Below are 15,803 nucleotides of genomic sequence, written 5' to 3' on the forward strand. Positions count from 1 at the left end.
GACAAACACTTCCCAGCTTTTTACCTTGCATTACTCTTTATATACCTCACTTCATCACTCTTCAAATGTAAACCTGTCACCTCTTTAACTACATGTAATTAAAGTACAATGCATATTTATAATTTCCCCTTCCGGAAATTTCTATTGAAATTATATGCTTCACATAAAGTTTCTCTTTCAATATGATGAAAATATAGTTAGTAGCTACAGTTTTAAATGCATTTGACTAAATCTAAGGACCTCAACATTATCAACTTACTGATATCTTTCAAGGCTATTTTCCCCTCCATGTCTCCATTATCATCATTCAGGTCTTCCCATGGACTCCATGATGAATTAAATATAATATCCAAGGTAAACTTTATTCTTACTCCACACATATCTATTTTCCAAATTTATGCCAATAATCTATCTCCTTTTTATGGTGATGTGTGTATGATGAAAAATACCCAACCTGTATTTCCCCTTTTTAAAAATACTGGTAACAGACCTTTGCGATTATTGTTCTATTGTTGTTTCTGTGTTTAATTCCATTCTGTAAGTGAAAGGACTCTCACAATGTGAAACATTCATGACCATTCATGACATAGTACATTTGTGCACTATGTATTTTATGATAAAACATACATATTATGGATGAAATATCGAACATATTCCAAAGAATTGAGTTTCTGCTCTATTTTGAAAGCATCTCTTTTAATACTGAGATACATTAGGTCAAATATTATAATTCACATTTGAGAAGAGAGACACAACTAAGAACAACAAAACATGTGAGATTAACTACTTTAGAATTTCAGACTCATACATAACTATTGGCAATCCAGGTTAGTATTAGTGTGGTAGAACTACTAATATATAAATTTAATAGAAGTTATTGCAGGGGAATCAATGTAGCCAAATTAAATGTATACTCACGAGTCAAAAGTAAAATATGGTAATGAAAATATACACCTGCCATATATATATGTACATGTAATGTAATGTAGTGTGTGTGTGTATGTATGTATGTACGTATGTATGTATGTATGTATGTATGTATGTATGTATGTTGTAAGATAAATTATATGTACAACTTAAGGAAAATATAACTAATGGAAGAAGTATGTTTTAAATTATTATGTTAAAAATTAACTATAATTGGTATTGGTGAAAAAAATCAATTCAATTGTGTAGAAAATCCAAGAATAACTTACTACTATTTTCTTAGGAAAAATAGTCGAGTTATACTCATTTGTGGGATATTTGTCTTTTAATCTCATCGATGTCTTTGAAGCAATCTGGGTATCAAATATATAATTCCTATCACATTGTACAATGTATTGCTATGGGGAAAATAAGTATGGATATAAGAAGCAAAAGCTTGACTTACCTGAATTTTTCGAAGTTTACTCATATGTTCCTCTAGTTTTTGGCAATGTTCTAACAACTGGGTGGAGAGCTTCTTCCAGCGCCCCTCAACCTCCTCAAATTCTAATTTATATTTCTGACTTATTTCTGCAGGTGCTTTCTTTGCAATCTCCTTTACAGTGGTGCTCAGATAGTTGAAGCCACTTTCTTGTTCTTTCAAAGAACTTTGCAAAGCCTCAAAATTAAAAAGCAAAGTGCATTTACACTAAATGATGCATAATTGAGTTTTTGTCATATCAAGAAGAAATTAAATGAAAGCTTATGCAATTTAAAGATCTAAACAAAGTATAATTTTTGATAAACCAATCTACATGTGTTCTTATAAATAATGACTAGTAAGTACCAAAGCATATTTTACATAGCCAGAAATTTTGTACACCTTATATTACTGAATGTTTATACATTAATAATTATGTTTATTATATAAGTAATGCACTTTAATTTATCTACAGTGTAATCTCAGTAAGCCAATCTTCAACTTTCCAGCTTAAAATTATGACTAAATTATATTTATATGTATGATAAAATCGAGTGTGCTATCAAGATAGCTGAGTACTAATATGAATTGACTAAAGATTTATGCTTAATTGCTAACTTTCTACTTTTATGAATTGTGTTTACACTCATCTACATGTACCATTGAACACATTCTAATATTTGTATAAATACACAGAATTTTCATAAATTATGTTCATATATACAATTGAATGAAAATGTATGTACTAATATAAAATACTGAAGAGATTTCTAAAAAATTTAAAATTCCCATTATTACTTGAGTTTATTTACTTTATTTATATACTTACTATACACTAGGAAAGATGTACTTCATCTTTTAGAATTGCATTTGTAATTACTCATAGGATTATTCAAATTTTATTATCTTCTTGATGGCTTTCTTTGAAGATAATTTCATATTTTTAGAAAAAATTATTTGTGTAATTTTTTATCTTCTATGGTGTTTTTAGATTGGCTGTTCTTGAATCTTATTGACACAAATGACTTTCTACCAGATATTTAAAATATATCACCATTCTTACTTCTTTAAAATACTTCATTGTGCATTATAATTTTGGTTTTCCCTTATGGCACAGGGTCTTTACATTTTCCAGTGGCACTTATTGACTGCTCATCTATAACTTGTTTGTCTGTTCTAATATCAATTTCTAATTATTTATCCAACCTTTGTTTTGTACTTTCTATACTCCCTAATTGCTTTATCTTCACAGGCTCACATTTTTTCCTGAAGTTTATTAGTTTTGAATGACACTTTTATCAAATGAACATCAGAATTACTGCATCAAATATGCAGAAAGAGGAAACCTGCTGCTATTTTTCTATATTATAATAGAGAAAATAACCTATAATTTGGGATTATATAAGAAACTATTTAAATAAAATTGCTTTAAAATTTCTTTTTAAAATAATGAATATACAGCCATATAAAATGTAGTTGAAATAGCAAAAATGTAATAGTACTTTTATTAACTTAATTCTTAAAATATACATACAATAACTTAATTTCTTTTTTCTTATTTTAAGTTTGAAGACAGTGTTTATTGATTAGTAATTTTTGAAACAGTTATACTGTCTTTGATTTTCATGTTAGTCCTGATTTGCATAGGGGCTTACCACATCTAGAACTCAATCAGTGTTTGAATTTAGTTTTTATTTGTCATTTGTTTATTCATTATTTATTTCTTATAAATTTTATTTAACTTAGAAACAGTCTTATTTTCCATATCAATCCTATCCTCCCTGCCATTCTCCCATGCTCCCCACTGATACCCCCATCCCATCTACAGAAGGGAAAAGGGACAAGAGTACCAAAACATATTAGGAGCACGGTGGAGTGGGGGGGTAGGTAGGAGAAAGAGCAGGGGAGAAGAGGAGGGGGAGGAGAACTTGATGATACCTGAATTTCTAACTATAATAAATATATATTCCAAATAAAAAATGAATACACAACATGGTGATTTTAGAATCAACAAAAAATTAGTCCTCAGATGTCCTTACATTACATTAATTTCTCATATTAGCATTTAAACTTTTCTGACTTAAGCTATTAAAATAGCTACTCAGTATCAAATATTCATCATAATCTTAAAATAAAATTCTAATTATATAAACTTATTTATTTTACTTATGCTCAAAGATATCAGGATTAATAAAATGCATAATAATGACAAAACAATAATTTTAATTTTAATACTCATATTTGATCTCTTAAATGTAGACTAAAACTAAATGAAAATTATAGTGTTATTCCACAATTATCTTAAAGGTAGTACTTTTATTATAAGCATAAATATTCATATATGTGTGTTCTTTTATGAAATAGTGTCTATACAGAAAGAAGAAAATGTCAAGTTTTATTATCAAATTTTCCTTTTCATTTTCAACTGTGATTGAAAAAAATGATTTCTAACGTATGATTCCTACAATTATTATCATTATTTATATTTAATGCAACAACAATGCAAGATATTGATGAATAAGACATGTTATTTGTTGCTTATGACATTCAAATATCTGCAGACCTGTAATTTCCCGAGTCTCTGCTCCATGATTTCATATTCAGTAACAGTAAGATGAGGTATAGTGAGCTTGTTTTCTGACTGCTGGATCCATGTCTGTACGGTACTCATTGTCTCCTGATAGCGCATTGGTGGTAAAGTGTCAAAGACTTTATCAAAGGGAACAAAGAAAGAGAGTAATAATTAAATTGATTTAAACTCTGGAAACTGAATACTAATTAAATCAATTTAAACCTGTCACATTTCCTTATTTTTCATCAAATGCAATTATATTATATTAAGTATTAATCAATATCTGTGCCTGAAATATAAAGAAATTTTGTTGTGTTATGAAGCCAAATCCTTACCTAATACATATCTGGTAGTTTAAAACTATTTTATGAGATATATTAAATTTTATTTTATTTATTTTTCCACTTAAATTCTTTAATTACTACTCATATTTACATGAAATATTAGTTGGTATACATTTACAAATAAATACACAGAAATATAGATGCATAGACATATATAAACACCTACATGTGGAAAAAAGAAAATGTGCAAGCCTGTTTAGCCTGCCTCATATAGAAAGTGCATTTAAAGGTTCATTTTTACCACATTCTACAATATAATTAAAAAAACCACAATAGGTAGAAACAAAGGAAGTGGTAACAAATTACACGAAAGTGTTTTATGTTTTGAGTGTATTTTAACAACACTGAGTATCAGATAACTCTTCTTAGTTGTTACTGATAATATACATTTATTAAAGTTGAGGTAAAATAGACTATGTTATATAGAACTATTATACCCACTTTGAAAAATATTTAGGTTATATGTGGTGGTTTGAACATAATTGGCCCCCATAAGCTCATAGGTAGTGGCAATATAAGGATGTGTGGCCTTGTTGGAGTAGGTATGGCCTTGTTGGAGGAAGTGTGTCACTTTAAAGTCAGGGTTTGAGGTCTCATGCATGCTCAAGCCACACCCAACATCTCAGTTCACTTCCTGCTGCCTCAAGGATCAAGATGCAGCTCCTTCTGTACTCTCAGCACTTTGTCCAGCACCATGTCTGTATGCATGCCACCATGTGCTGCCATGTCCCACCATGAAGACAATGGATTAAATCTCTGAAACTCTAAGCCACCCAATTAAATGTCTTCCTTTATAAGAGTTGCTGTGGCCATAGTGTCTCTTCACAGCTATAGAAACCCTAAATAAGAAAGAAGTTGGTAATAAGGACTGAGATATTACGATAGGCTTGATCATGCTTCTGTTTAAAGGACTGTGGATTATAAAAGCAGATGAACAATGTAAATGTGTCCTAATGGGCCATACTAGTATGAACATGAAAAACAGTAGTGCTGAGTGTGATTTGAATTGTGGGTGCTTTGATCAAGAGGTATCAAAAGAGAAGAATGTTAGTATGTGTCCTTGAAACTGCTCTTAAGATATTTTGGTAAAGATGGGGTTGTTTTTGGCTCAGCTGGTATTGCTTTATTGCTTTGGTCCAGTATTTTGATATAATTTGGTATGCTTTTCTTTTACAGTATATTTCATGCTTATTCTGTCACCATATTTGGGCTCATACCTCTGGTGGAAGCCATCTACCTTATCAGAAGCCAGGCCAGCTCACTAAAGCAGGTAATCCACCACAACACTCCTAAAGTCCTGCCTGTTCCAACCCAACATAATCCCTACTGCCCCTCCCATTTTCGGGAATAAGCCTCTTATCCCACCAGAGGCCAGGCAACATTCTAAACTCCAGGAAATATTATCCTTGCTTCTCATCTATGCCTGACCAACATTACCCAAATTTCCCTTCTCTCCTTGTCACCTTATCCTGTCCTACACCTCTGGCAGAAGCCTCCTACTCCACCAGGATCCTGAACCCCAAGTAAAATTGTCCTCACTCCATCCACACCCACAATTGCCCTGCATAACTCCAACTGCTCCTCCCCTTTCATTACCATATCCCTGCCCACAATTCAGAAGTAAGCATCCTTCCCCACCAGATGCCAAGCCAGGATCCTAAATCCCAAAACCCAGACCAGCATCATGAAGCACAGAGACTGGGCCAACTCTCTGAAAACCTGGCAGAAGCCTTCTACCCCACCAGAAGGCAGACCAAGATCCTGAAACCTACAAGACCCGCATCCAGATTATAGGCTACACATAAACAGAACTCTAGCCACAAACTTGGGCAGGAAACCCTGGTGGACCAGAGGACATCCCAAGCCATCGGAAGTCCAGACCAAGCTTGGGCAGAGAGCCTCTACTAAACCCCAGGCCATAGCAACCAGAAGACCAGAGAGGAAACAGAAACCAAGGAAGAAGATACCTACCCAACAAAGAAAAACCCAGAAATGAGCACCTTGACCTATACCACCCCAAATACAATGCCTAAACTTCAGTCTAAGAACAACAGTCAGGGAAATATGTCACCACCAGTGCCCAGCCATCCCAGTATAGTTAGCCCATATATTCCAACATAACTCAAGCAAATTAACTTAAGGCCAACTTTATGAAGATGATAAAGGTCCTTAAAGACGAAATGAATAAGTCACTTATAGAAAATGAGGAAAAATAGGGGAAATCAGCAAATTCCATAAAGAAAAAACAAAACCAAGATAAATCAAACGGAGGAGAGAAATAAATAAAACAGTTCAAGAACTAAAGATGGAATAGAAACAATAAAGAAAAATGCAAACTGAGGGGGAATGTGGAAATGGGAAATCTAGGTAAGTGAAAAGTAATTACAGACACAACACACAGAATATAGGAGATGGAGAATAGAATCTCATATGTTGAAGACACATTAGAAAAAATAGATACATTGGTCAAAGTAAATGTCAAATATAAAATAATCCCTGACACAAAACAGATGGGAAATCTGGAAGAATGTGAAAAGATAAAAGCCTAAGTAATAGGAATAGAAGAAGGAAAAGTTTCCAAGCTCAAATGCCCAGAAAATATTTTAACAAATTCATAGAAGAAAAATTTCCCAACCTAAAGAAGGACATGCCTAATACGTAGAAGGTTACAGAACACCAAGGAGATTGTACTAGAAAAGAAAGACCACTTGCCACATAATAATCAAAACACTAAACACACAGAACAAATAAATAATATTAAAAGCTGCAAGAGAATATGCCCAAATAACAGATAAAAGCAGATGCATTAGAATTACAAGCAAATTCTCAGTGGAGACTCTAAAAGCCAGAAGGCCCTGGGCAGGAGTGCTTTAGAATCTAAGTGATCACAGATGCCAGCCCAGATTACTATACCCAGCCAAACTTTCAATCATCAAAGATAGACAAAACAAGATATTCTACAATACAGTCAAATTTAAATAGTATTTACCAACCAATATATTGACTACAAAAAGTACTAGAAGGAAAACTCTAAATACACCCATGAAAACACTGGAAAAAAATAAATCTCATATCAGTAAAACTTAACAAAGGGAAACACACACACACACACACACACACACACACACACACACACACACACACACACGCACACACACCACCACCACCACCTACAACAACAACAACAACAACTACACTACTACTACTACTACTACTGACAATTACAAGGAAATAACAGGAATTAACAACCATTGGTCATTGATATATCTCAACATCAATGGAATCAATTCTCCAATAAAAAGTTACAAACTAACAGAATGGATAAGACAACAAAATCCACACATCTTCCACCAAAGATAAACATTACATAACAGTAAAGTATTGGGAAAAGATTTTCAAAGCAAATGACCAAAAGAAGAAAGCTGCTTCTAATATCTAATATCTAACAAAGTAGACATCAAAACAAAATTCATCAAAAATTGGGGAAGTACATATCATATTCATCAAAGGAAAAATCCAAGAGGATGTCTAAATTCTCAACTTCTATGCCCCAAATAAAAGGCCATCCATGCATATAAAGAAAACACTATGATGACTTAAATCAAAAATTGAAAATCACAAATTGATAGTGGGAGGCTTCAATACCCCATTTTAACCAATGGACAAATCATCCAGACAAAATCTAAACAGAAAAATGTTGCAGCACAAAGACATTATGACTCAAATGGACCTAAAAGTTATCTAAAGAACATTTCACCCAAACCAAAAGAATAAACTTTATTCTCAGCACCTCATGGGGCATTCTCCAAAACTGTCCACATACTTGGACACTATGTGTCCAATAGATAAAAGAAAATTGAAATATCTACCTGCATTCTATTACAGCACAATGGATTAATGCTGGATTTTAACAAGATAAACTGCAGAAATTCTATAAACTCATGAAAACTGAAGAACTGTCTACTGAGTGATTAGTGTGCCAAGGAAGAAATAAAAAATACTTAGAATTCAATGAAAAATGAATGTACAACCTACCCAAACTTGTGGGATACAATGAAAGCAATACTAAGAGGACATTTATAGCACTAAGTGCCTTCATAAAATATTTGGAGAGATCTCAGAATAGTAACTTAACAGCACACCTGAAAGCTCTAGAACAAAAAAAAGCAAGTTCACCCCAGAGCAGTGGCTATAGGAAATAATCAAAAAAAATAGAAACCATGTGAACAATATAAATATACAAATAATCATGAATCAAAAAGTTGATTCTTTGAGGAAAATCAAAACTATAAATAAGTATCTAAATTAAAACATCAGAAACAAAAAGGAAGACATTACAAGAGACACCGAGAAAATCCAGGGAATCATTAAGTTGTACTTCAAAAACCTGTACTCTCTAAAATTGGAAAATATAAAAGAAATGGGCAAAAGTTAAATCAAGATCATGCAAACAATTTAAATAGATCTATACTCTCCAAGAAAATGGAAGTGATTATTAAAATTTTCCCCTCCCAAAAAGGACCAAAACAAGGACCAGAACAGAATTCTAACATTCAAAAAAGAGATAATACCAATACTCCTCAAATTATTCCACAAAATAGAAACAGAAGGAACATGAAGTCATAATCGCCTTGATTCAATAGTTGATAAGCAGTCCAAGTTTTCCAAAACAGTAGGCAAAAATATAAGAAATACTCATAAAAACACTAGGATGGTAAATATGCTGTAGCCCTTTACCCTTTTTTTCTAGCCCATCTCCATTTGTATTGTGAACTGTCTACCCACTCTTTCCCATGGACCCCAAGTGGCCACACTAGTTTGGATCCCAGGTGTGGAAAGGACAGTTGGGAAAGTTTCATAGATAACTTTCATGTGCACACTGATGATTATATGTATGTATTGATAAGTATGTAAATAAAATGAATACTAAATATTTACATTGTAAAAACATAGGAAAACGTCAGCTATCAATATGGTTATTCCAGACTCCTTTAACCTGAAGATTGAACTTAATAGGCATACAAAAATTAAAAGAACTTTCCAATGAAGAAGTTCAGCTATAGAATATTCATTGAAATTATTTTATTTTAAACAAAGTTCATAGATTTCATCACAAAATAAAATACAATGACGCTAAGATGAATGAAAAATTAAGAGTATGGAGAATATCTTCTTCAGTCAGAACTTAGCAGCAAGTATACTGCAGTCCACTAGAGGGAGCTGTCATCATTTTAAAAATTTACTGACTGATTTCCAAATAGAAAAATAAACCTCTTAGCAAAAACTATTTTAAAAAGCAGGAAAAAAGGAAATGCACACTGTAAAATTTAATTTCATAAAAAGGGTCTAGTAAAGCCTTGGTTATATCAAAATACTCTACAAATATATTAAATGATATTTTTTAATATTTACAAAGATAAGCAGTAAGAAATTTTGTCTTAAAATTAATAAACAGACATTTCAAGGAAATACTATGTACTAATATCTTCCAGAAATACTTGTAAAGAGACATCTTAAAATTGTTAGCCACATGATATAAATTTGCATATTTGTTCTTTTTTATCTTCTATTTTATCAATAAAAATGGATTCATGTAATTACTAACTTCTAAAAATAAAATATAGCTGAAGGAATAATTTGTCCTTCCTGGAGATGCAGTTCTCAAAGGTATATAGTTCTCAGATGACCTGACAGACCATCAGAAGATGCCTACACAAATACTTCCACCTAAATAATAAGAAATCTTGTGAAAGTCTACTGAACTGCTTCTTTATTTTCAAAAGTGTTCAAAACTCCTGATTCTGGAATTTGTAACCCACCATGGAGAAGTTGTAGCTGTAGGAAGCATCATTTATTACTATTTTGTCATTTACTAACAGAAGGATTATTCCACTGATAGTGGTTATTCCTATTTTTATTTGATCTTTTTCAGTATTTTATATTTTACCCACAATTTCAAAGATTTCAAGTTAGCTTTAAAAGTATTTTTACTTACTTGTCTGTAGCTCTTTCTCTCTGGCTTGCACACCAGCAAAGATGTGGTTAAAATGATTTGTAAAGGCCACAAAGTCTGCATCCAGGAACATTGGCCCCTGTCCCTTTTCTTTCAGGGATACACTCTGAATTTTTAATTTCTCAATTTGAGGCTGAAGAGCTGATAGCCTGTTGACTTCATCCTGAATCACAATCCAGAGTATTACAAATATATAAGCTTGCATATATTATATTGTAACAAAGAAATTTGTTTACAGATAATGATATGAGATCGTCACTATCATTAACAAATATTTGTTAAAAATATCCATATTCTATTTTAAGTCATTAATTTTAAGAATAGCATAGCTTTTCGCTCATTTTGGCTCATCATGTATGATGTATCTTAATTTCAGAATATTATCATTTAGAACTTTAAAGCACACAAATGTGTATGTTGGCATTGTATTATAAATGAACATCACTTAAAATTTCACTAAATTAAATCAAATGAAGTTGTTTATTTTTAATCCTTTTTTATTTAAAGTTGTCTTTGTTTTAAATTCTAATGTCATTCAGTGAATATCATTTCTTTCAATTCACAGGTTGAAAATATATTGTATGTATAAAATATACTATATGAATTTATAAATCTCTATACAATATAGATAGTATGTGCTTATACAATATTTTCTTTATGGATGTACAAATATATATGATTACATCTGCAATTATCTGTCATCATTTCCTTTTATGGCTAGTCAATTGCTACTCTTTATTTAGGGAACTGTCCAGGTTTTCCACTCTCTTGTCATACACATTCAATCTCAATTGTACTCTGTACTCAATTGTTCTCTGACAAAAATCATATGTACCGTATTTTGAAGTCCACTATAGTACTCTCAAGCTGTATTTAATACTCAGAAACTAAGAAACTGACATATTGGTAGTGTATATTTAGGTATTTTAATGTGATAAAAATGAACACTAAATTTTGAAGACAGAATATAAGATACATATATATATATATATATGTATATATATATTATCACATAAAATATTGATTAATCCTTGAGATAATAGTTTTGACTAATATGCCTAAATAATATACACTAATGAGTCTAATACAAATATATCTTGTCAGTTTCTTTTTGGGGGGTGGTTTAGAGGACGGTTTCTCTGTGGCTTTGGAGGCTGTCCTGGAACTAGCTCATGTAGACCAGGCTGGTCTCGAACTTATGGAGATCCACCTTCTTCTGCTTCCTGAGTGCTGGGAATGAAGGTGTTTGTCACCTATATATGCTTTGCATTGTTTTATAATGTTTGGCAGTTTCACAAAAGTTTTTAGTAATATTCATCAGTTTTTACCCATCATTCCCACCTTTCATGAATATTTTTTAGGCTACCAGAACTCTTCTTAAATCCTTCTAGTTCATTTCTTACTTTTATATATGACCCAGTGAGTTTATTTTGAATATCCTACCACTGTGGTGGTGGAAAATTATGTACCTGACCAAGTAAATTGTCAGTGGCTATACCCCTGAATAAAATGACATCCCATTACAGAACAAGTGTTAACTACTAAATATCTCCTAGGGGTTGGGCCACATGGACCCTCTATTTTTTCATAATGAAATATTGAATATTTAAAATTATACATGACACTTGATTTTGGAAGTTACATTGTATTTTTCAGTCATATTGTTTTCTATATAAATATTTTAGTCTCATTTCAGGTTTAGTTGCAATTACTTTATGTTTCATATATACATATATACTTGTACCTTAATTAATCATCTTAAATTCTCTTTTTCAGTGCATTATTACCATGGTTACTTACTTATAATTCATATCTATGCTACCTTTCAAAAAGTATTTGGGTTTGTTTAGCACTTAATATGCAAAAGGCATGATAATTAAAATTAAAAATGGGATCATGAGCCAATTAGATGGAGAGGAAATTTTTAAAATTATAGCAATTAGGAACTAAATTTAAATCTGAGCTTACTGGAAATCATACTAAAATGGCAAAATAAATTGTTGATTTAGGATGCATGTATGCTTATTTGGAGAATCTTATGTTATGAGTATTGATTGAGATAATCTCTCATAAGGGCAAGAATATAAATGGGCAAAGCTATTTTCTTTTATTTCCAAAGATATAAAGGTAAGTTTGAGAAGAATTTAGCTATGTGTCCCTCACAGTAGGACTCATTGCTACTGACAACTGAATTGCTTTAGAAATTGAAGATTGAGGATATAATATTCGTTTTGAAATGAAATATTCAACTTTGTATCTTGTTAACAATTAGCTATTGTTTTCAGAGAGGAACTTGTTGTTCTTTGTCCCCCAGAGTAAAAATCTTCCCTGAATGTGTTTCCCTTTAAAATTATGTACATTTAGACAGAGGGGAAGCTGTGTTTGGGATGTAATATATAAAGAAAAAAATTATCTATATTTAAATAACATGTCATCAAGTAGGAGCTTCTCCCACTTGAGGAAATGTAAACATATGTCTTACAAATCTGAAAAGGCTTTCTCACCTCCAACATATTTGAGCATGAGCTAAATTTGTATTCTAATGTTCAAAAATATCCAAAAGAAGTAAAGAAAAATATTGAATAAAAAATCAATCATCAATACCAGTCATCAATTACAGGCCACTAATATAATCTTAGCTCTTCAGTGAATGATATTATTCTTATACCAGTAAATATTTTACATAAACCTATTAATAAAATCATCAAGAACCAAAAGGCCAGAAAGAAAGATTTTTGAGAGAATGGGATGATATAGTGCCAAAAGGACTGGGATCTTTGTTAGTGAGTGTAGTAAAGAGATATTTTCACTTTCAGTAATTCCATACTAATAGAATATTTTATACATCTGTGTGTAATTTCTACCTGTGACTGAGATTAAGAAAAGATTGTGGTATGACTCTCAAGTCACTGTTCTTCTGGTAACATCATCATTCTATATTGGTTGTTTAAGACAGGTTATTACTATATTTCCATGCTTTCTTTGAATGCAAAAATGTCATGTAATCCTTACCATTTCTACTTAATACATGACAAAGCCTGTCTTTACCATAGTTTTCTATCAACAACTAGTGCATGCGAATGATTCCTCAGAGAAATGGAGAACAGGCTGTAGGCTCTAGTATCTAATTACAAAATACATCTAAACATAGTATTTCTACAGTTTGTGTGTTTGCCCATTTATGCAAAGGCATTTCTGTTTTGCATTTATTGTGTACAACTACATTTTTGTGTTTGTTTACTTCCTAGTATATTAACAGAGACTGAAGAAAAAAATACTCTATCCTCCCCCCCCCCTTTTTTTTCAGAACATCATTACATTTCCCAATATCATTTGCTTTCAATTTTTTGGGTCAGACCAAGACTGTCAATTGTCCATATCCAGTCAGCCTTCATTTAAATGGTTCTTGTTGAAAGTATGCAGATTAATCTCTTTTCATACTAAATATACACATCTCAGTCTATCAGTAAATCTCAGTCTATCACGTTTGTCCATGATGTTCTTTAACCTAGACTCTAAACAACTTCTTGTTTCTTAGGAACAGAGTGGAGTTTACAGTCAGGGTTGGAAAAGGTCAATTTCTTTTCATGATTATTAACTTTAATTTTCATCACTTGAAGATGAGCTCTTTTAATTTCTTACTTGCACCCTTGGTGGTAGTTCCACCTTGTTTTCTCATTCTCTTCTCATGACCTAGGAGAATTTACAGATCACGCCTCCTTATTCTTTGCCTCCTAATTAAGTTGAGTCAGTGGGGAGCCCTGTCCAAACTCTTCAGGCAGAGAGGATGATAAAATTGCTTGTTTATTTTTCTCGCTCTATTTCCATGCAGGCGCCTTGGGCTCACTCTTAAGGCTGCCTTTATTGTAGGGTTCTGACTCTCTCCTGTGTATTCACAATTTCTACACTGATTCTGTCTTAGAAGAGGGAATAGCATGGCTTGACCTGTCCTTTCTTCAAATTTCATCTGTAGAACAAGATGTCCTTGTGAAGAAACACCACTTAAAATGTCCAGGATTATATGTGCCATTAATTTTATAGATTTCTTTTTTTATCCAATTTTTACCATAAGGATTTATTGTTGAGTTCTTTCTATTGCTTACAGTTTTTTTCAACATATTCTTTATTTTACATCTGAAAAGAGCTCCAGTGTACTAGCCATTCTTTTTATAGGAAATGTGATTTCTATACTTACTGTCTGAAACCTCTGCAAACTGACAAAATCAGTTAGCCTTGGATAAATTATATACATCAATGCCAGAATTACAATATCAATACAGTACTTATTTAAATGGATTTTCTTTGTTTATATTTTGATATTGAATATGCTCAGCTAAATACTTGGGAGTTGAAATCTCATTATAAAACAGTTTGCTGTGCTCCTCTTGCAATTTGCCAAGAAATGCCTATTGATCATGCTCCAAATATAAAGAGTAAAGTCTTACCTTACAAATTTTCAACTGGCTTTTAATTGCTATTGGCTCCAATGGGGTGGTGGGTTGGGTTTTCAACCAGTTTTCAGCAGTAGTTATCATCTGCTCCAAATGCTGTAGCTGATTATAAAAAGTAATGATGTTGTTTTGATACTCTAGCCAGTTAAATCTCTCATTCAGCAATTGGCAGAATTCTGTCCACCGGCTGTTCAGTTGTTCTGAGGCTTGTATGATACTTTCAGCATTAGCACCCTCTAGAAAACAAAACAAAGCAAAGCAAAACAAAATACATGTCCCATGAAGCCACAGTCTAAAAAGAGGTGATCTGAAAAGCGACGTATTTCTATTATAAAAATGTTCAGCATTTAATAATTCCACATGAATTCAATGAATTTCTGATAAAGACACGAAGGGGATATCCAATTAGAAATGGGAATTTTTTATAATGCCATCCTAGAGCCTTCACCCAGTGGCTAATGGAAGCAGAAGCAGAGATCCACAGCTAAACACTGAGCCAAACCCCTAGAATTCAGTTGTAGAGAGCGAGGGGTGATGTCAAAGGGGCCAAGACCATGCTGGGGAAACCCACAGAAACAGCTGACCTGAGCAAGTGGGAACTCATGGACCTCATTCTGACAGCTGGAGAATCAGCACAGGACCAAACCAGGCACCCTGAACCTGAGTGTCAGTTGGGAGGCCTGGGCAGTCTCTGGGGTCTCTGGAAGTGGAACCAGTATTTAACCCTAGTGCTTGGACTTTGGGACCCCATTCCCTATGGAGGAATACTCTCTCAGCCTAGACACACAGGGAAGGGCCTAGGTCCTTCCCCAAATGATGTGACAGACTTTGATTAATCCCCACAGAAAGCTCACCCTCCCTTGGGAGTAGATGAGGTGGTTCGTGGGGCACATGGGAGGATGGAAGGGAGAGGGAACTAGGATTGGCATATAAAATAAGATTGTTTTTAATTTAAATAAAAATGAAAAAATACAATTTTTCCAATTAAAAAAAGAAATGCAGAAAAAAGAAACTTATCAAGGAACATTAATGCACT

General features: G+C 32.7%; 1 protein-coding gene across 1 annotated transcript in view; it reads right to left on the reverse strand.

Annotated features, from left to right (window-relative positions):
- Window positions 1-15,803, reverse strand: part of Dmd (dystrophin) — a 1,637,847-nt gene that overhangs the window by 1,320,004 nt on the left and 302,040 nt on the right. Inside the window, exons 15-18 of the mRNA XM_035449892.1 lie at window positions 14,762-15,003; window positions 10,299-10,479; window positions 3,951-4,096; window positions 1,373-1,585 (exon numbers count right to left, since the gene is read on the reverse strand). Of these exons, the coding sequence (XP_035305783.1) occupies window positions 1,373-1,585; window positions 3,951-4,096; window positions 10,299-10,479; window positions 14,762-15,003 (782 nt within the window). The remainder of the gene's footprint in view (window positions 1-1,372; window positions 1,586-3,950; window positions 4,097-10,298; window positions 10,480-14,761; window positions 15,004-15,803) is intronic.

The sequence above is a fragment of the Cricetulus griseus genome, chromosome X (assembly GCF_003668045.3).
Source record: "Cricetulus griseus strain 17A/GY chromosome X, alternate assembly CriGri-PICRH-1.0, whole genome shotgun sequence".
Taxonomy (NCBI): Eukaryota; Metazoa; Chordata; class Mammalia; order Rodentia; family Cricetidae; genus Cricetulus; species Cricetulus griseus.